At 57.6% G+C, this 20,552-nt stretch overlaps 4 protein-coding genes across 4 annotated transcripts; all 4 read left to right on the plus strand.

The window, feature by feature from the left end:
* The first annotated feature begins 2,883 nt into the window (after positions 1 to 2,883).
* LOC148053131 (uncharacterized) lies at positions 2,884 to 5,213 on the plus strand. The gene is made up of 7 exons (XM_087775885.1): positions 2,884 to 2,915; positions 3,006 to 3,125; positions 3,329 to 3,502; positions 3,881 to 3,922; positions 4,092 to 4,176; positions 4,281 to 4,334; positions 4,656 to 5,213. Exons 1-7 carry the CDS (start codon positions 2,884 to 2,886, stop codon positions 4,761 to 4,763), a joined length of 615 nt encoding a protein of 204 aa, XP_087632011.1. The 3' UTR covers positions 4,764 to 5,213.
* LOC148053132 (T-cell activation Rho GTPase-activating protein-like) lies at positions 5,211 to 8,192 on the plus strand. The gene is made up of 9 exons (XM_087775884.1): positions 5,211 to 5,323; positions 5,553 to 5,714; positions 5,800 to 5,909; positions 6,080 to 6,275; positions 6,503 to 6,620; positions 6,754 to 6,899; positions 7,459 to 7,550; positions 7,637 to 7,807; positions 8,125 to 8,192. The coding sequence occupies exons 2-9, from the start codon at positions 5,559 to 5,561 to the stop codon at positions 8,147 to 8,149; spliced, it is 1,014 nt and encodes a 337-aa protein (XP_087632010.1). The 5' UTR covers positions 5,211 to 5,323; positions 5,553 to 5,558; the 3' UTR covers positions 8,150 to 8,192.
* Positions 8,193 to 13,454: 5,262 nt separating this feature from the next.
* Positions 13,455 to 15,782, plus strand: LOC148053133 (uncharacterized). Its single transcript, XM_087776025.1, has 7 exons — positions 13,455 to 13,486; positions 13,577 to 13,696; positions 13,900 to 14,073; positions 14,451 to 14,492; positions 14,661 to 14,745; positions 14,850 to 14,903; positions 15,225 to 15,782. Exons 1-7 carry the CDS (start codon positions 13,455 to 13,457, stop codon positions 15,330 to 15,332), a joined length of 615 nt encoding a protein of 204 aa, XP_087632151.1. The 3' UTR covers positions 15,333 to 15,782.
* Positions 15,780 to 18,723, plus strand: LOC148053134 (T-cell activation Rho GTPase-activating protein-like). Its single transcript, XM_087776024.1, has 9 exons — positions 15,780 to 15,892; positions 16,122 to 16,283; positions 16,369 to 16,478; positions 16,649 to 16,844; positions 17,072 to 17,189; positions 17,323 to 17,468; positions 18,026 to 18,117; positions 18,204 to 18,374; positions 18,692 to 18,723. The coding sequence occupies exons 2-9, from the start codon at positions 16,128 to 16,130 to the stop codon at positions 18,714 to 18,716; spliced, it is 1,014 nt and encodes a 337-aa protein (XP_087632150.1). The 5' UTR covers positions 15,780 to 15,892; positions 16,122 to 16,127; the 3' UTR covers positions 18,717 to 18,723.
* Positions 18,724 to 20,552: the final 1,829 nt, after the last annotated feature.

Raw genomic sequence — 20,552 nt, forward strand, 5'->3', positions numbered from 1 at the left:
CCGCTTCCCCCACCCTTTCAGGGGACCTCCCTCCGATTAGGATATCATCTCTGTGTTGGTACAGTTTCACATCTTGAAGGAGTGAGACTGTTTGAAAGAGTTCAGCAAGTGCAGCCTGAGCAATTGCAGGTGGCTCTTTACACCCTGTGGGAGTCTGTTACGGGTGTATTGTCTACCTTCCCAAGGCAAAGCAAATGTCTCTTTCTCCTTCTTCTGCCAGGGGACCACAAAGGACATATCCTTCACATCTAGCACTGCCATCCGTGGGCGTGCGGCTGCTTGTCATCACGTGGCTGTTAAAGCTGCAATATTAGGTGCTGCAGCCGTTTGCAGAGCTGTGTTGGCATTTAAGTGCCTATAATCAATTGTCAGACGCCATCTTCCACCTGGCTTTTGGACTGACCAGACGAGTGAATTGTCTGCTATTACTTCAGAAATCCCATTTTGTGCCGCAGCCCTGCCGCAGCAGGGCCCTCTGCAGGTCATCTGGTCCAGCCCGCCTGCTCAAGCAGGGTCACCCAGAGCCAGTAAAGTAGATCACCCTAACAGTCCAATATGGGTTTCTCATGTGCAGCTGGAAGAGCGTGTGTTTTCATCTGTGCCCCTTTCCTCTGGTCCTCTCGGGGCAGAAGTGATTGACAAAGGTAGAAAGGTGGCGCGAGGCACAACTGTTGCAAGAATCGGCCACAGTCCTTGTCTCGGTGGGAAGGTCTTAGCTCCTCAGAAGCACGGACTTAGCACTCGATCGTGATTTAGGTATTATCTGTTTGCCTCCTTCCAAACCAAGGCTGCCGTGGTTAAGATCTGGATGTAGCTTCCAGTTCAGTAGTTCTTCTAGTCAGGGTATTGTTGATTCCCTAGCTGTTGAGAGTAGAAATCGGTGTTGAAATCTTTTTCTCAGCACGTCATCAACCAAGCTGATAGATAGCAGTGGGCAGTGGATCTGAACTGGCCCCAGTGACCCACCATGGGTTAATTGTTCCCCTCACTGGGGCTGTGGAAAGAGGGTTTTCTGAATTCCCTACCTGAACTGCAGCTCTCGCTAGCCTCGGTGCAAGTGGACCCAGCAGCTGGTCCTGAAAAGCACCAACGCAGGACACGGAAAGCTTTGAGCCACTGGGGCTCTTCTGGAATCGCCTCTGCCATGTGCACCCATGTCTGTGAACAACCCTTCTCCTCCAGCTGAAAAGCAGCTGCAGATCTTGCTCATGGCTCAAGGACGCTGGGGGCCTCGCATGGTGCCTGAGGCTTGGGGCTTGCGTTGCCTGTGCCCAGCTGTGCCCAGCTGTGCCCACGGGGTGACAGAGGAAAGACTTTCCCTGGGGAAGAGGCACCAGCGAGGGGTCGAGATGGAGGAAAACCTCACCAACGTTTTGGCTCTAGGCGGAAAGTTCTGGATCAGAGAGGAATTCTACATCTTCCGCAGCATAGCACAGGCCACTGGCTGGACAGCAAGTTTTTTTCTTTCTTTCATTTTTCCCGGAAGAGTCTCCTGTTGGTACCGAGTAGAGGCAGAATGTCAGGCAAGGTGGCTGATTGAATGGGAATGACAGAGGGCAATGGACTTGGCTCGTAAAAGCCCGATTGCTCTACAAGTTGAATCTGTTTTCTCTCGTGCTTTTTACTTCTAAGGAAGGGGGCGGGTGGAGGGGCGTGGATGATTTCTCGTCAGAGCTCCTCAAACACGCGTTGTAGCAGTCGAGGCAGAATATGCCTTTCTCACGTACCTTTTCTTTTTGCACCACGGTCAATTCAATCTGCTGATCAATAGCCCACGGAGGTCCATAGGCACCTTTGATTGGGATCCTTTGGCTCAAGAGCTAGGTGCAACCTCCTGTCACCAGTTTAGGCACAATGAATGCAGATAATCTGCTCTCTAATAACCTAAGCTACTTACTCCCTACATGATCTATACGAGAGTCCAGCCCCATCCGACGGTACACATAAGATCAGCGCTATGAAGAGACATGACGTTCCAATGAAAAATGAGACAGATGCTTGAACGACTTTTAAGAGCTTGCAGGAATCAAAAGGGGAAGCCCTGTATCTAGAAGAGAAAAAAACAACGTGGCTTTTCCCCCTACATTTCTGAACCTTCTGTGACAAGGTATGGCATATCAACGTGCATGTCTGCAAGGCCCCGGGCTGCACTCTGCGGGTCCCGTTCACGGTCGGTGATCTGGATGATGGGGCAGAGTGTCCCCTCAGACAGCTTGCAGATGGCACACAGCTGGGAGGAGAGGCTCACGCGGCGGAGCGTGGTGCTGCCGCCAAGCAGAGGGCCCTTGAGAGGCTGGAGAAAGGGGCTGGCAGGAGTCTCATGCAGCTCAACAAGGGCAAGAGCAAAGTCCTGCAGCTGGGGAGGAAGAAGCCCTTGCAGCAGTGCAGGCTGGGGCACAGCCAGCTGGAAAGCAGCTGTGCAGACAGCTGGGCTCATGGTGGAGCCCAAGCTGACCCCCAAATTGGAGCCAGCCAAGTGGCCTTGGGGCCAAGAAGGCTAACTGCCTGCTGGGCTGCAGGAGGCAAAGCATTGGCAGCAGGTGGAGGGAGGTGGTCCTGCCCCTCTGCTGTGTCCTGCTCGGGGCTGCCCAGTGCAAGAGAGACATGGCCCTACTGGAGAGAACCCCCAGCCCAGGGCCCTCCCAGTGCCACCCCCCCCCCCCCCAGTGTCCGTTGGGCTCGGAATGTTGGCCACTTGGAGCCAACAGCCACCAGTGCCGGCAGGACGGAGCTGTGCTGGCCCGGAGCAGCGCTGGGAGGAGGCAGGGGCTGGCCGAGCAGCTCAGCTGCGGCACCGACACCAGCACCCCGCTTCCCATCCTCGCTGTGGCCGCCTGGGCCGTGTCCTTGGTGCACGGCGAGGGTCCTCCTGTCCCGGGCGGGATGGGCCAGGCCAACTGCTGCTGCGGCTCCAGGTGGGTTCTCCCTGTGGCTCGGGGACACGCGGGCATGGCCGGGCCCTGCAGCAGCTGCCTTTCTCATGCCCGCCGCTCGCTGCTCTGCAGGGAGGCTCTCAGCGACATCGAGGTGGTGCTGAGCGCAGACGTGCGGCTGACCCGGGGCCGCAAGAGGAGCGAGAGGCGCCTTCTCCTCCTCCAGGAGGAACTGGTCATCGCCAAGTTGCAGTAAGACCCTCAGAGCCCAGCTGCCTTTCCCCAGCCCTGGCCCTGCCACCAGGGCAGGGACACCCTGCCACCAGCCCCAGGCCCCAGCACCTTGCTGCTGGATGCACCCCTGTGCGTCCCAAGGCAGGCGAGGGACAGGGCTCTCGCCGGGGGGACCCCAAGGAGCCCACCTCCAGCTCCCTGCCCGCCTCTCCTCTCTGCAGACGTGGCACCAGCGTGCGCCCACAGCTCCGCCTGGCCCTGGACAAGCTGTGGGTGCTGAGCGGCGGGAAGGAGGCAGCGGGGCAGGAAGAAGAGGAGGAGGAGGAAGGCAGCGATGAGGACAGGACCTCCCTCATCCTCGCCTGGCCCACCGGCTCCTGTGTTGCCACTTTTGGGTGAGTCGCGGTGCCACGTCCCATGGCAGGGCAGCAGAGGTTCCCAAGCACGCCCCGGCAGCCATCCTGTGAATGGCCTCTGCCCTCCGTGCAGAGCCCGGGCAGGGAGCGGGCAGCACGCCCACAGGGACGGGTTGGGGGGCATTTCCATGGCCTGCATCCCCCCACCACCTTTTGGTCCCCAGAAGGGAAGGGCAAAAGCAGCTGCTCTGGCAGGAGAGAGGGAGCCAGGGCTTGGGCAGTGCCTCTGTCCTTCCCCACGGGGCTCTGTCCTGCCCCTCTGTCCTTCTGCATGGGGCAGGGCTGTGCAGGCACCCGCCTCTGCCCACGGGCTGGGGGGCAGCGGGGCCTGATGCTGCTTCTCCTCTCTTTCTGCAGCTCCCGGGCCCTGAAGGAGCTGTGGGTGGGCACACTGCTGGGGTAAGCCGGGGGGATGCTCCAGGTGCAGCCGCACAGGGGAACACAGCTCCCCAGCTGGGGAGAGGTGCCCCCGCGGCTGCGGGCAGCTGTCGGGCAGAGCTGCCTGACAAGAGAGAAGAGGCAGCTTGGGGCTCACCCAGCTCTCTCCCTGTCCCTTCCCGCTGCACAGGACACCAGAAGGAGCAAAGAGAGCCCGGGTGACCCGCCTGCCGTCGATCAAAGCCCTGGAGAAGGAGCTGAGTCGCCGCCATGCCGTGAGTGTCTCTCTGCTCTGGGCTCTGTCCCCAGGCACTGCTCCTCCAGCCGAGCATCAGAGGCATTGCTGCTCACCTTCTTCCACTCCTCCTCTCTTGCCCAGTGGAGGACATTGAGCGCCAGGAGCCTGGAGAGGCTGATGGAGGGCCAGGCAGAGGTGAGAATGGCTGCCTTTCACCCACCTCTGGCTGTGCCGAGGTGCCAGGGATGTGCGGCGAGTGGGGTGAGCTTGTGCGGGAGGGAGGGAGGGTCCCGTGGTGCCTCTTTGGGAGCGAGCGGAGAGGGTTGGAAGGCTACCAGGAATGCGGGCAAAGCCGCACTGGCAGCGCTGGGAGGAAACCTGCGGTGCAGAGCAGAGAGCCTGGGAGGGCGGAGGGTCCCAGCTCCGCCACGCTCAGGCTGCTGGTGCCGGGTGGCAGCTCGCCGGTGGCCCTTTCTGCTGCGGGGCTGCTCTCTAAGCACAGCCTGCTTCTTGCAGGCTGATCCCAAGCAAGGGCCTCCGACAGACCCAGCTAGAAACAGAGGGGGACTTGGCCACTCAGCAGGTGAGTTTTGGAAAGAAAGGCAACGTCCTGCCACCGGTTGAGCTGTGCTCACTTGTCCCCTGAGTGTCGCCATGCAGGTGTGGCAGCCCAAGGGAGGACGTCACCTGGACGAGCAAGGGCAGCCGCTGGGCAGTGACAGCTGGATGTGGTTCTGCGGGGACACGGAGCCTCTGCTGCTGCCCACAGCTTGGAGGAGGGCAGGCCGAGGGCTGGGACAGGCTGTCCCGCTGGCACGACGGCTCTCAGCAGCCTGCGAGCCGCAGCCGCCTTTCCAGCTGCTGGCTCCCTGCCCGTCCTGCCGCAGCGCTCAGCACCACGCTGCAGGCAGGGCAGGCAGGGCAGGGCAGGGCAGGGCAGGCTGCGGGAGCGCTGGCCTGGCCGTCTCCATTGATGGGCTCTCGCTCTCTTTCCCTTTGCAGCAGGAGGGAGCAGCAGCAGCAGGAGGAGGAGGAGGGGGCTGCCCTGGCCCTTTGCTCTGCGGCGCAGCTCGGCCACTGCCCAGGCGCCAGGGCAGGCGGGCTCCGGCTGCAGCAGGCCGCTTTTTGGGCAGCCCCTGGCAGCCCTCTGCGGGGAGGACGGCACGCTGCCCCGGCCCATCCAGGTAAGCCAGCCTGCACCCCTGTGGTCCCCAGCCCTCCGACTGCTCCAGAGCCGGTGTGCCCAGGGGCTCCGCAGATGGGGCATTGGGCTCTTCACCCATGGCTCATGCTTCTGCTTTCAGCCCCTTTGCAGCAGGAGGGAGCACAGGCTGGGGCTGAACTCTGGTCCCGGCCACCGCTTTTGCAAGGCAGCTCCTCAGCCAAGTAACTCTCCTCCTGCCTCTCCTGCAGGAGCTGATGGCTGTCCTGCACCAGCAAGGACCAGCGACGGAGGGCATATTCCGCATGGCGGCCAGTGGGACAGAGCTTCGGGAGCTGCGCGAGGCCCTGGACCGCGGCGCGGACGTCGACCTGGGAAGCCAGCCTGCGCTGCTGCTGGCCGTCATCTTGAAGGTGAGTGCTTCTGACCTGCAGCTGGAAGAGCTCCTGGCATGTCTGGAGTGTTCAGAGGCTCACCTGAATGCCCTTGGCATTGCAGGACTTCCTGAGAAGCATCCCCGCCAAGCTGCTCGTGACAGACCTTTACGAAGACTGGATGGCAGCCATGCAGAAGACCTGCCAGGAGGACAAGATCGAAGAGCTGAAAGCGTAAGTGTGGGCAGCAGCCTGCCTGTTGAGCTGGAGCCCTGACCGCTGGCTGAGAGCACCTGCAAAGCTGCGCAACACAGCCGCTGGCTCCCACCTGCCTTGGGCAAGCCTGGGGGACACCTGTGGGCAACTTAATCTGCTTGAGTGACGTTGTGTTCCTGTTCCCTCAGGGTGGCCCACAAGTTGCCTGCAGCCAACCTCCTCCTCCTCAAGCGCCTGCTGTCCCTCCTCCAGCACATCGGCCACAACACCTCCACCAGCAGGATGACCTCCAGCAACCTGGCCATCTGCCTTGGGCCAAACCTGCTGAGCCCACCCAACGAGGACCTGCTCCCTCTGCAGGCCATGCTGGAGGTGACTCAGAAGGTACGCTCCATTGAGCAGCGGGCTGCAGCCTTCCCAGCCCATCAGAGCTTGGCTCTTCAGAGGTCCCTGGCTGCCTGCTCTCTTGAGCAAATGCTGCTGGCGTGGCTGCCAGCAAGAGCAGCCCCGCAGCCACAGCCTGCTGCACAGAGGCCAGGCTCAGGAGTGGCAAAGGCTGCTGGATACATGTTCAGGCACCTGGCTTGAGACCAAGGCTCTGATGTGTGCAGGTGAACGTGCTGGTGGAGTTTATGATTGAAAACTGCGGTGACATCTTTGCGGAGGAGGTGGCTGGCCTCTCCTGTCCATCAGCCCAGGCGTCGCCAGCACCCATGGACAGATCCACAGGTAGGAGGAGGGACTGAGGGCTGTCAGAGCGTGAGCAGAATGCTGCTGTAGGGCTTGGGGCTGGACTGGCTTTAGCCGATGTCTGCTTCCAACAAGTCACTTTGCTGCACATGCTTTTGCTTTCGCTTTCCAGAGCTGTCTTTGGAAGAGCAACGTGGCCCTGCAGGCCAAGCAGACATGGAGCAGCAGGCAAGCGCCTTCCCGGACGCACCACCCTCTCTGCTCGTCCTCCAGAGAGCAGCAGGGGCAGACACGGATGCGGGACGTGAGATGGCAGAGGTATGGCAGCTCCACAACCACTGGGACAAGGTGATCTCGGGTAGGAGGGTAGTTGCTGATGAGTCCAAGTAGCTGCTCTGCCTCTTCCTGGCACTCCATCTCTGGTGGCTTTGGCTGGTTTTATTTTTCTCCAGTAAAACTGGAAAGGTTGCCTCTCCACTGTGTTAGGCATGTGCTTAATCAAAGGCGATATCTCCAAAATACCTAGAGAAAGAGAGATTTGAAAAGCAAAGCCTCCCACCGGGGTATTGGTGGTGTTGCACCAAAGGGCTATCCGCAGAGCTCTGTCTCGGGAGGGCAGCAGAAACCGCGCCAGAATGAAGTGGGCCAGCCCTTTCTGGCCCGCAGGGGGATCGCAGGCTCCCTGCTGAATGCCCCCCCAAATTAATGGAGTGTCACGCACTCGTGTGAACAGTGTGTTCCAAAGGGAGGCCCTTGGAAGAAAGGGCTAATGCAAACCAGCCAAAGGGATCTTCTCTGGAGAGCTAAGGGAGCAAGCAGTCACTTGCTGCTCCAGGGCGTCCCTTGCCACCTGCTCACGCCAGCATTTCTCTGTTAGGCACCCGTTGCTGTGCCTCCAACCACCCCAGAGACCACGGCAGACCCCCTGGCCTGTGCAGAAGAACTGAAGAGCCTTTTGGAGGAAAGAAGGTAAAAGGAGTCAGCTTTGCTTAAACCCAGCACTGATTCCAGTTGATGCTGGCTTGACCTGTCTAATCCCACTGTGGGATGGAAAGGTTTGCAGGCTGCCCCCAGGAAACGGGAAACCAAAGACAAAGAAAGAGAGAAGAGGCCTGGGCAGAGGAGAGGGAATGCCAAGGAGACAAGAAAAGAAGGAAGAGAGAAAGCGTTGGGGGGGATCGAAAAGTGAAAAAAAGCAGGAAGGTCCAGCAGGTGAAGAAGCCCAGGTGTGTACCAGGGGAGGGCGAGGGATGGTGCTGCGCAGGGTTTGCAAATAACTCCCTGGCAGCTGCCCAGGGCTCCCCATCGAGCCCTGCTGCGTGGCACAGGGGCACTGTGCAGCTCTGCAGGCGCACAGGTCTCTAAGGGCATTACCCATGGGGACGAGGCGCCAGAGCCATGCCGTAGCCAAGGCCAGCAGGAGCTCTCTCTTCTGGGCCATAAACAGTTCCTCGTCGGAGGTGTTCCCCAAAGAAAGGGCAACCAAATCCTGCCCCTTCCTGCCTTTGTGGTTTATCAGTGCTTTCTGACTCTGTCCTTGCAGGTGCCCATGTCCTGTTACTGCCTGAACCCCTGTGACTCCTGGGCCCCCCCGCCCGCAGTGGATGTTTGCAATAAAAGGATCTTTTCTCTCTTCTGACTGTGTCTGCCAGACGATATTCTGGAGTGGGGAGCCGTTGTTTGGTGATGAATCCTAGGGCAGGAGTTTGGGGTCATCCCTTGTCCCGGAATCCTTTCCAGCAGGCATCAGGGCTGAGTTCAGAGGCTTTAGGAGTCAAAGCAAAGCACAGAATCGCACAGAATCACACAGAATGGCTGAGTCTGGGAGGTGTCGCAAATAGGTGGTTTCGGACACTTAAGAAATCGCCAACAAAGGTATCAGCAAAAGTGTTTCTAAGAGCAGGTTTTTAATAGCGTAACTTCACCAAGTTCGATGGCAAGGTTCCCTCTGCTAAGTACTGCCTGGTAGAGTCATAGAAAGGAAAACTGAGACACACTCGAGTTAGAATGCTTCACAGAGAGACCGGCGATGCAGAGAGTAAGGCACACCCTCCCGCTGAGTCATGAGGTTCAGGGGAGACCCCCTTGCTTTCTGAACTCCTGATGGAGCTTAGGTGCAGCTAGGTCCAGTCTTCGTCTCTGACTTGATCAACGTTTCATTTCCAAGTGGTCGTACATGCCATGTTTATGTAATGTTTGCAGTAGCACCAATTCAGCATGCAATCAAAGTTACTAAGGCAAAATCCAAGTTACCATACTACAAGGTTAGGCACGACACTGGTCGCTTAGCAGAGACCTGTTGCTGGTGGAAGGTCTCTGTTCCTCGAGGAGCAACCTTGAGAGGTGTCCCAGCTCGAGGGGAGATGGCTGCCATGCAGCCACGCTGCCTAGCAGGGAGGGCTCCAAGAAGGCTCGCTTAGGCTGTCATATTTATAGGATAAAGTGGTTGGCCTGGAGTCAAATTACACGCGATAGAAAAGGTATGCCGGAGATTCCTTGTACCCACAACTTCCTCTGTGCCTTGAGAAATGAGTCTTGGAAAAGCCACCCGCTATTCGTGTGTCAGTCGCACGATCGCTGTTCCAAGCTGATGTGCATCCATGCTCACTTTGTCACTCTGCTCCTTTGTGGGTGTTCAGGGGACAGATTGCAACTAGAGGAGTTCACGGCCCAGCTACACTCAGGTTTGATTACATACAGGTTACCTACAGGTTACCAGGTTTCATACGGAATCAGTTGATTGTATCCATTTTACCTGCTGGACTGATTTGGTTTGTTTCATTTTTTGCCCAACTCTGAGATACAGAATGATTATAAGCAAGAAACACAATAAGGTCAACATTGACAAAACTACAACTGGACGGAGCATCCAATTCAAAATTCCAGTTGCTGTTGGGGACCATCCAGAAGGAGTTTCCCACCAGTGATGTTTTCCATCTTTCTTCGCTCTTTCTGGGACATGGTGTATCTCCGCTGCGTCGTGATGGACAGGAATTAGGGGTTTTGGCCGTTATTCCAAATTCGCTTTAGCAATTGACTCGGGTCATCGTGTTGCACCAGTTTTCTCACCAATGTGAGATTCATTCCAGTAGGGGTAGGCGATAAATCGTGATAGGCTGTAGAGTTAGGCTGTACCAATTGGTGAGTTGTGACAGGAGCGGGATAGTTAAAGTGGCATCCTCTGATTTTGGTAAAATGACAAGTACAGATATTTGAGCGACTGTATATATCTACAGTGGTCTTGTCTGGAAATAGAGACTCACAAAGGGTTCTCATACAAACACATTCGCTTCCAACGTACACAGGTACAGTTTCAGGGGTTTCATCAGGATGTATTTCAACATGACAAACATTAGGGGACAGTTCCATTGCCATTTAATCCCAGCGCAATGATGGGGTAGATGCCAGCAGGACTGGAGTTTCCTTTCAACTTGAGTCGCGTCCTCCCAAATTTCCTCTGGCATTGCAGTGGGCAAGGTGCCCTCCTTGTCTTCCCTGATTTATTATTCCCTAATAAACATGAGAGGTCGTTTTGGCCTGCTCGGCCCAGTCTGGAATAGATTGCAAGAAGTACCGTCTTCTGCAAAAGCCCGTTCTGCTACAATAGGGTCGCGGGGGTGTGCTGGCCCCCCGGTGACTGCTATGGCTTGGATTTTTGTATTGGTGCCTTGACTGCCTCTTCATGCTCTGGGTTCTACTCCCACCGGGTTCCCTTTCGTAAAAGTGAGTACAGTGAGCGAGCAATAATAGAAAACCCAGGTACCTGTTTTTTCCAGCACCCTCCAGTACCCCAAAGTTGTTGTAATTCCCTCCTAGGCTGGGGCATCTGCAATTGTTCTGTTTTACTTCAGGTGTCCAGCGGGATTGCTGCACTACCTGCAGTCCACCAAGGACCTACAAATTTTACTTCTCTACTCGGTCCCTGACAATTTTGGGGTGGAATTTCAACTTCTGCTTTCTGTAGTGTTTGCCACACTGCTGCTGCCCCCGCTTCCCCCACCCTTTCAGGGGACCTCCCTCCGATTAGGATATCATCTCTGTGTTGGTACAGTTTCACATCTTGAAGGAGTGAGACTGTTTGAAAGAGTTCAGCAAGTGCAGCCTGAGCAATTGCAGGTGGCTGTTTACACCCTGTGGGAGTCTGTTACGGGTGTATTGTCTACCTTCCCAAGGCAAAGCAAATGTCTCTTTCTCCTTCTTCTGCCAGGGGACCACAAAGGACATATCCTTCACATCTAGCACTGCCATCCGTGGGCGTGCGGCTGCTTGTCATCACGTGGCTGTTAAAGCTGCAATATTAGGTGCTGCAGCCGTTTGCAGAGCTGTGTTGGCATTTAAGTGCCTATAATCAATTGTCAGACGCCATCTTCCACCTGGCTTTTGGACTGACCAGACGAGTGAATTGTCTGCTATTACTTCAGAAATCCCATTTTGTGCCGCAGCCCTGCCGCAGCAGGGCCCTCTGCAGGTCATCTGGTCCAGCCCGCCTGCTCAAGCAGGGTCACCCAGAGCCAGTAAAGTAGATCACCCTAACAGTCCAATATGGGTTTCTCATGTGCAGCTGGAAGAGCGTGTGTTTTCATCTGTGCCCCTTTTCCTCTGGTCCTCTCGGGGCAGAAGTGATTGACAAAGGTAGAAAGGTGGCGCGAGGCACAACTGTTGCAAGAATCGGCCACAGTCCTTGTCTCGGTGGGAAGGTCTTAGCTCCTCAGAAGCACGGACTTAGCACTCGATCGTGATTTAGGTATTATCTGTTTGCCTCCTTCCAAACCAAGGCTGCCGTGGTTAAGATCTGGATGTAGCTTCCAGTTCAGTAGTTCTTCTAGTCAGGGTATTGTTGATTCCCTAGCTGTTGAGAGTAGAAATCGGTGTTGAAATCTTTTTCTCAGCACGTCATCAACCAAGCTGATAGATAGCAGTGGGCAGTGGATCTGAACTGGCCCCAGTGACCCACCATGGGTTAATTGTTCCCCTCACTGGGGCTGTGGAAAGAGGGTTTTCTGAATTCCCTACCTGAACTGCAGCTCTCGCTAGCCTCGGTGCAAGTGGACCCAGCAGCTGGTCCTGAAAAGCACCAACGCAGGACACGGAAAGCTTTGAGCCACTGGGGCTCTTCTGGAATCGCCTCTGCCATGTGCACCCATGTCTGTGAACAACCCTTCTCCTCCAGCTGAAAAGCAGCTGCAGATCTTGCTCATGGCTCAAGGACGCTGGGGGCCTCGCATGGTGCCTGAGGCTTGGGGCTTGCGTTGCCTGTGCCCAGCTGTGCCCAGCTGTGCCCACGGGGTGACAGAGGAAAGACTTTCCCTGGGGAAGAGGCACCAGCGAGGGGTCGAGATGGAGGAAAACCTCACCAACGTTTTGGCTCTAGGCGGAAAGTTCTGGATCAGAGAGGAATTCTACATCTTCCGCAGCATAGCACAGGCCACTGGCTGGACAGCAAGTTTTTTTCTTTCTTTCATTTTTCCTGGAAGAGTCTCCTGTTGGCACCGAGTAGAGGCAGAATGTCAGGCAAGGTGGCTGATTGAATGGGAATGACAGAGGGCAATGGACTTGGCTCGTAAAAGCCCGATTGCTCTACAAGTTGAATCTGTTTTCTCTCGTGCTTTTTACTTCTAAGGAAGGGGGCGGGTGGAGGGGCGTGGATGATTTCTCGTCAGAGCTCCTCAAACACGCGTTGTAGCAGTCGAGGCAGAATATGCCTTTCTCACGTACCTTTTCTTTTTGCACCACGGTCAATTCAATCTGCTGATCAATAGCCCACGGAGGTCCATAGGCACCTTTGATTGGGATCCTTTGGCTCAAGAGCTAGGTGCAACCTCCTGTCACCAGTTTAGGCACAATGAATGCAGATAATCTGCTCTCTAATAACCTAAGCTACTTACTCCCTAAATGATCTATACGAGAGTCCAGCCCCATCCGACGGTACACATAAGATCAGCGCTATGAAGAGACATGACGTTCCAATGAAAAATGAGACAGATGCTTGAACGACTTTTAAGAGCTTGCAGGAATCAAAAGGGGAAGCCCTGTATCTAGAAGAGAAAAAAACAACGTGGCTTTTCCCCCTACATTTCTGAACCTTCTGTGACAAGGTATGGCATATCAACGTGCATGTCTGCAAGGCCCCGGGCTGCACTCTGCGGGTCCCGTTCACGGTCGGTGATCTGGATGATGGGGCAGAGTGTCCCCTCAGACAGCTTGCAGATGGCACACAGCTGGGAGGAGAGGCTCACGCGGCGGAGCGTGGTGCTGCCGCCAAGCAGAGGGCCCTTGAGAGGCTGGAGAAAGGGGCTGGCAGGAGTCTCATGCAGCTCAACAAGGGCAAGAGCAAAGTCCTGCAGCTGGGGAGGAAGAAGCCCTTGCAGCAGTGCAGGCTGGGGCACAGCCAGCTGGAAAGCAGCTGTGCAGACAGCTGGGCTCATGGTGGAGCCCAAGCTGACCCCCAAATTGGAGCCAGCCAAGTGGCCTTGGGGCCAAGAAGGCTAACTGCCTGCTGGGCTGCAGGAGGCAAAGCATTGGCAGCAGGTGGAGGGAGGTGGTCCTGCCCCTCTGCTGTGTCCTGCTCGGGGCTGCCCAGTGCAAGAGAGACATGGCCCTACTGGAGAGAACCCCCAGCCCAGGGCCCTCCCAGTGCCACCCCCCCACCCCCCCCAGTGTCCGTTGGGCTCGGAATGTTGGCCACTTGGAGCCAACAGCCACCAGTGCCGGCAGGACGGAGCTGTGCTGGCCCGGAGCAGCGCTGGGAGGAGGCAGGGGCTGGCCGAGCAGCTCAGCTGCGGCACCGACACCAGCACCCCGCTTCCCATCCTCGCTGTGGCCGCCTGGGCCGTGTCCTTGGTGCACGGCGAGGGTCCTCCTGTCCCGGGCGGGATGGGCCAGGCCAACTGCTGCTGCGGCTCCAGGTGGGTTCTCCCTGTGGCTCGGGGACACGCGGGCATGGCCGGGCCCTGCAGCAGCTGCCTTTCTCATGCCCGCCGCTCGCTGCTCTGCAGGGAGGCTCTCAGCGACATCGAGGTGGTGCTGAGCGCAGACGTGCGGCTGACCCGGGGCCGCAAGAGGAGCGAGAGGCGCCTTCTCCTCCTCCAGGAGGAACTGGTCATCGCCAAGTTGCAGTAAGACCCTCAGAGCCCAGCTGCCTTTCCCCAGCCCTGGCCCTGCCACCAGGGCAGGGACACCCTGCCACCAGCCCCAGGCCCCAGCACCTTGCTGCTGGATGCACCCCTGTGCGTCCCAAGGCAGGCGAGGGACAGGGCTCTCGCCGGGGGGACCCCAAGGAGCCCACCTCCAGCTCCCTGCCCGCCTCTCCTCTCTGCAGACGTGGCACCAGCGTGCGCCCACAGCTCCGCCTGGCCCTGGACAAGCTGTGGGTGCTGAGCGGCGGGAAGGAGGCAGCGGGGCAGGAAGAAGAGGAGGAGGAGGAAGGCAGCGATGAGGACAGGACCTCCCTCATCCTCGCCTGGCCCACCGGCTCCTGTGTTGCCACTTTTGGGTGAGTCGCGGTGCCACGTCCCATGGCAGGGCAGCAGAGGTTCCCAAGCACGCCCCGGCAGCCATCCTGTGAATGGCCTCTGCCCTCCGTGCAGAGCCCGGGCAGGGAGCGGGCAGCACGCCCACAGGGACGGGTTGGGGGGCATTTCCATGGCCTGCATCCCCCCACCACCTTTTGGTCCCCAGAAGGGAAGGGCAAAAGCAGCTGCTCTGGCAGGAGAGAGGGAGCCAGGGCTTGGGCAGTGCCTCTGTCCTTCCCCACGGGGCTCTGTCCTGCCCCTCTGTCCTTCTGCATGGGGCAGGGCTGTGCAGGCACCCGCCTCTGCCCACGGGCTGGGGGCAGCGGGGCCTGATGCTGCTTCTCCTCTCTTTCTGCAGCTCCCGGGCCCTGAAGGAGCTGTGGGTGGGCACACTGCTGGGGTAAGCCGGGGGATGCTCCAGGTGCAGCCGCACAGGGGAACACAGCTCCCCAGCTGGGGAGAGGTGCCCCCGCGGCTGCGGGCAGCTGTCGGGCAGAGCTGCCTGACAAGAGAGAAGAGGCAGCTTGGGGCTCACCCAGCTCTCTCCCTGTCCCTTCCCGCTGCACAGGACACCAGAAGGAGCAAAGAGAGCCCGGGTGACCCGCCTGCCGTCGATCAAAGCCCTGGAGAAGGAGCTGAGTCGCCGCCATGCCGTGAGTGTCTCTCTGCTCTGGGCTCTGTCCCCAGGCACTGCTCCTCCAGCCGAGCATCAGAGGCATTGCTGCTCACCTTCTTCCACTCCTCCTCTCTTGCCCAGTGGAGGACATTGAGCGCCAGGAGCCTGGAGAGGCTGATGGAGGGCCAGGCAGAGGTGAGAATGGCTGCCTTTCACCCACCTCTGGCTGTGCCGAGGTGCCAGGGATGTGCGGCGAGTGGGGTGAGCTTGTGCGGGAGGGAGGGAGGGTCCCGTGGTGCCTCTTTGGGAGCGAGCGGAGAGGGTTGGAAGGCTACCAGGAATGCGGGCAAAGCCGCACTGGCAGCGCTGGGAGGAAACCTGCGGTGCAGAGCAGAGAGCCTGGGAGGGCGGAGGGTCCCAGCTCCGCCACGCTCAGGCTGCTGGTGCCGGGTGGCAGCTCGCCGGTGGCCCTTTCTGCTGCGGGGCTGCTCTCTAAGCACAGCCTGCTTCTTGCAGGCTGATCCCAAGCAAGGGCCTCCGACAGACCCAGCTAGAAACAGAGGGGGACTTGGCCACTCAGCAGGTGAGTTTTGGAAAGAAAGGCAACGTCCTGCCACCGGTTGAGCTGTGCTCACTTGTCCCCTGAGTGTCGCCATGCAGGTGTGGCAGCCCAAGGGAGGACGTCACCTGGACGAGCAAGGGCAGCCGCTGGGCAGTGACAGCTGGATGTGGTTCTGCGGGGACACGGAGCCTCTGCTGCTGCCCACAGCTTGGAGGAGGGCAGGCCGAGGGCTGGGACAGGCTGTCCCGCTGGCACGACGGCTCTCAGCAGCCTGCGAGCCGCAGCCGCCTTTCCAGCTGCTGGCTCCCTGCCCGTCCTGCCGCAGCGCTCAGCACCACGCTGCAGGCAGGGCAGGCAGGGCAGGGCAGGGCAGGGCAGGCTGCGGGAGCGCTGGCCTGGCCGTCTCCATTGATGGGCTCTCGCTCTCTTTCCCTTTGCAGCAGGAGGGAGCAGCAGCAGCAGGAGGAGGAGGAGGGGGCTGCCCTGGCCCTTTGCTCTGCGGCGCAGCTCGGCCACTGCCCAGGCGCCAGGGCAGGCGGGCTCCGGCTGCAGCAGGCCGCTTTTTGGGCAGCCCCTGGCAGCCCTCTGCGGGGAGGACGGCACGCTGCCCCGGCCCATCCAGGTAAGCCAGCCTGCACCCCTGTGGTCCCCAGCCCTCCGACTGCTCCAGAGCCGGTGTGCCCAGGGGCTCCGCAGATGGGGCATTGGGCTCTTCACCCATGGCTCATGCTTCTGCTTTCAGCCCCTTTGCAGCAGGAGGGAGCACAGGCTGGGGCTGAACTCTGGTCCCGGCCACCGCTTTTGCAAGGCAGCTCCTCAGCCAAGTAACTCTCCTCCTGCCTCTCCTGCAGGAGCTGATGGCTGTCCTGCACCAGCAAGGACCAGCGACGGAGGGCATATTCCGCATGGCGGCCAGTGGGACAGAGCTTCGGGAGCTGCGCGAGGCCCTGGACCGCGGCGCGGACGTCGACCTGGGAAGCCAGCCTGCGCTGCTGCTGGCCGTCATCTTGAAGGTGAGTGCTTCTGACCTGCAGCTGGAAGAGCTCCTGGCATGTCTGGAGTGTTCAGAGGCTCACCTGAATGCCCTTGGCATTGCAGGACTTCCTGAGAAGCATCCCCGCCAAGCTGCTCGTGACAGACCTTTACGAAGACTGGATGGCAGCCATGCAGAAGACCTGCCAGGAGGACAAGATCGAAGAGCTGAAAGCGTAAGTGTGGGCAGCAGCCTGCCTGTTGAGCTGGAGCCCTGACCGCTGGCTGAGAGCACCTGCAAAGCTGCGCAACACAGCCGCTGGCTCCCACCTGCCTTGGGCAAGCCTGGGGGACACCTGTGGGCAACTTAATCTGCTTGAGTGACGTTGTGTTCCTGTTCCCTCAGGGTGGCCCACAAGTTGCCTGCAGCCAACCTCCTCCTCCTCAAGCGCCTGCTGTCCCTCCTCCAGCACATCGGCCACAACACCTCCACCAGCAGGATGACCTCCAGCAACCTGGCCATCTGCCTTGGGCCAAACCTGCTGAGCCCACCCAACGAGGACCTGCTCCCTCTGCAGGCCATGCTGGAGGTGACTCAGAAGGTACGCTCCATTGAGCAGCGGGCTGCAGCCTTCCCAGCCCATCAGAGCTTGGCTCTTCAGAGGTCCCTGGCTGCCTGCTCTCTTGAGCAAATGCTGCTGGCGTGGCTGCCAGCAAGAGCAGCCCCGCAGCCACAGCCTGCTGCACAGAGGCCAGGCTCAGGAGTGGCAAAGGCTGCTGGATACATGTTCAGGCACCTGGCTTGAGACCAAGGCTCTGATGTGTGCAGGTGAACGTGCTGGTGGAGTTTATGATTGAAAACTGCGGTGACATCTTTGCGGAGGAGGTGGCTGGCCTCTCCTGTCCATCAGCCCAGGCGTCGCCAGCACCCATGGACAGATCCACAGGTAGGAGGAGGGACTGAGGGCTGTCAGAGCGTGAGCAGAATGCTGCTGTAGGGCTTGGGGCTGGACTGGCTTTAGCCGATGTCTGCTTCCAACAAGTCACTTTGCTGCACATGCTTTTGCTTTCGCTTTCCAGAGCTGTCTTTGGAAGAGCAACGTGGCCCTGCAGGCCAAGCAGACATGGAGCAGCAGGCAAGCGCCTTCCCGGACGCACCACCCTCTCTGCTCGTCCTCCAGAGAGCAGCAGGGGCAGACACGGATGCGGGACGTGAGATGGCAGAGGTATGGCAGCTCCACAACCACTGGGACAAGGTGATCTCGGGTAGGAGGGTAGTTGCTGATGAGTCCAAGTAGCTGCTCTGCCTCTTCCTGGCACTCCATCTCTGGTGGCTTTGGCTGGTTTTATTTTTCTCCAGTAAAACTGGAAAGGTTGCCTCTCCACTGTGTTAGGCATGTGCTTAATCAAAGGCGATATCTCCAAAATACCTAGAGAAAGAGAGATTTGAAAAGCAAAGCCTCCCACCGGGGCATTGGTGGTGTTGCACCAAAGGGCTATCCGCAGAGCTCTGTCTCGGGAGGGCAGCAGAAACCGCGCCAGAATGAAGTGGGCCAGCCCTTTCTGGCCCGCAGGGGGATCGCAGGCTCCCTGCTGAATGCCCCCAAATTAATGGAGTGTCACGCACTCGTGTGAACAGTGTGTTCCAAAGGGAGGCCCTTGGAAGAAAGGGCTAATGCAAACCAGCCAAAGGGATCTTCTCTGGAGAGCTAAGGGAGCAAGCAGTCACTTGCTGCTCCAGGGCGTCCCTTGCCACCTGCTCACGCCAGCATTTCTCTGTTAGGCACCCGTTGCTGTGCCTCCAACCACCCCAGAGACCACGGCAGACCCCCTGGCCTGTGCAGAAGAACTGAAGAGCCTTTTGGAGGAAAGAAGGTAAAAGGAGTCAGCTTTGCTTAAACCCAGCACTGATTCCAGTTGATGCTGGCTTGACCTGTCTAATCCCACTGTGGGATGGAAAGGTTTGCAGGCTGCCCCCAGGAAACGGGAAACCAAAGACAAAGAAAGAGAGAAGAGGCCTGGGCAGAGGAGAGGGAATGCCAAGGAGACAAGAAAAGAAGGAAGAGAGAAAGCGTTGGGGGGGATCGAAAAGTGAAAAAAAGCAGGAAGGTCCAGCAGGTGAAGAAGCCCAGGTGTGTACCAGGGGAGGGCGAGGGATGGTGCTGCGCAGGGTTTGCAAATAACTCCCTGGCAGCTGCCCAGGGCTCCCCATCGAGCCCTGCTGCGTGGCACAGGGGCACTGTGCAGCTCTGCAGGCGCACAGGTCTCTAAGGGCATTACCCATGGGGACGAGGCGCCAGAGCCATGCCGTAGCCAAGGCCAGCAGGAGCTCTCTCTTCTGGGCCGTAAACAGTTCCTCGTCGGAGGTGTTCCCCAAAGAAAGGGCAACCAAATCCTGCCCCTTCCGGCCTTTGTGGTTTATCAGTGCTTTCTGACTCTGTCCTTGCAGGTGCCCATGTCCTGTTACTGCCTGAACCCCTGTGACTCCTGGGCCCCCCTGCCCGCAGTGGATGTTTGCAATAAAAGGATCTTTTCTCTCTTCTGACTGTGTCTGCCAGACGATATTCTGGAGTGGGGAGCCGTTGTTTGGTGATGAATCCTAGGGCAGGAGTTTGGGGTCATCCCTTGTCCCGGAATCCTTTCCAGCAGGCATCAGGGCTGAGTTCAGAGGCTTTAGGAGTCAAAGCAAAGCACAGAATCGCACAGAATCACACAGAATGGCTGAGTCTGGGAGGTGTCGCAAATAGGTGGTTTCGGACACTTAAGAAATCGCCAACAAAGGTATCAGCAAAAGTGTTTCTAAGAGCAGGTTTTTAATAGCGTAACTTCACCAAGTTCGATGGCAAGGTTCCCTCTGCTAAGTACTGCCTGGTAGAGTCATAGAAAGGAAAACTGAGACACACTCGAGTTAGAATGCTTCACAGAGAGACCGGCGATGCAGAGAGTAAGGCACACCCTCCCGCTGAGTCATGAGGTTCAGGGGAGACCCCCTTGCTTTCTGAACTCCTGATGGAGCTTAGGTGCAGCTAGGTCCAGTCTTCGTCTCTGACTTGATCAACGTTTCATTTCCAAGTGGTCGTACATGCCATGTTTATGTAATGTTTGCAGTAGCACCAATTCAGCATGCAATCAAAGTTACTAAGGCAAAATCCAAGTTACCATACTACAAGGTTAGGCACGACACTGGTCGCTTAGCAGAGACCTGTTGCTGGTGGAAGGTCTCTGTTCCTCGAGGAGCAACCTTGAGAGGTGTCCCAGCTCGAGGGGAGATGGCTGCCATGCAGCCACGCTGCCTAGCAGGGAGGGCTCCAAGAAGGCTCGCTTAGGCTGTCATATTTATAGGATAAAGTGGTTGGCCTGGAGTCAAATTACACGCGATAGAAAAGGTATGCCGGAGATTCCTTGTACCCACAACTTCCTCTGTGCCTTGAGAAATGAGTCTTGGAAAAGCCACCCGCTATTCGTGTGTCAGTCGCACGATCGCTGTTCCAAGCTGATGTGCATCCATGCTCACTTTGTCACTCTGCTCCTTTGTGGGTGTTCAGGGGACAGATTGCAACTAGAGGAGTTCACGGCCCAGCTACACTCAGGTTTGATTACATACAGGTTACCTACAGGTTACCAGGTTTCATACGGAATCAGTTGATTGTATCCATTTTACCTGCTGGACTGATTTGGTTTGTTTCATTTTTTGCCCAACTCTGAGATACAGAATGATTATAAGCAAGAAACACAATAAGGTCAACATTGACAAAACTACAACTGGACGGAGCATCCAATTCAAAATTCCAGTTGCTGTTGGGGACCATCCAGAAGGAGTTTCCCACCAGTGATGTTTTCCATCTTTCTTCGCTCTTTCTGGGACATGGTGTATCTCCGCTGCGTCGTGATGGACAGGAATTAGGGGTTTTGGCCGTTATTCCAAATTCGCTTTAGCAATTGACTCGGGTCATCGTGTTGCACCAGTTTTCTCACCAATGTGAGATTCATTCCAGTAGGGGTAGGCGATAAATCGTGATAGGCTGTAGAGTTAGGCTGTACCAATTGGTGAGTTGTGACAGGAGCGGGATAGTTAAAGTGGCATCCTCTGATTTTGGTAAAATGACAAGTACAGATATTTGAGCGACTGTATATATCTACAGTGGTCTTGTCTGGAAATAGAGACTCACAAAGGGTTCTCATACAAACACATCCGCTTCCAACGTACACAGGTACAGTTTCAGGGGTTTCATCAGGATGTATTTCAACATGACAAACATTAGGGGACAGTTCCATTGCCATTTAATCCCAGCGCAATGATGGGGTAGATG

Source organism: Nipponia nippon, unplaced genomic scaffold, assembly GCF_047370975.1.
Source record: "Nipponia nippon isolate SJK-2023a ecotype South Korea unplaced genomic scaffold, ASM4737097v1 scaffold_4, whole genome shotgun sequence".
NCBI classification, from domain to species: domain Eukaryota; kingdom Metazoa; phylum Chordata; class Aves; order Pelecaniformes; family Threskiornithidae; genus Nipponia; species Nipponia nippon.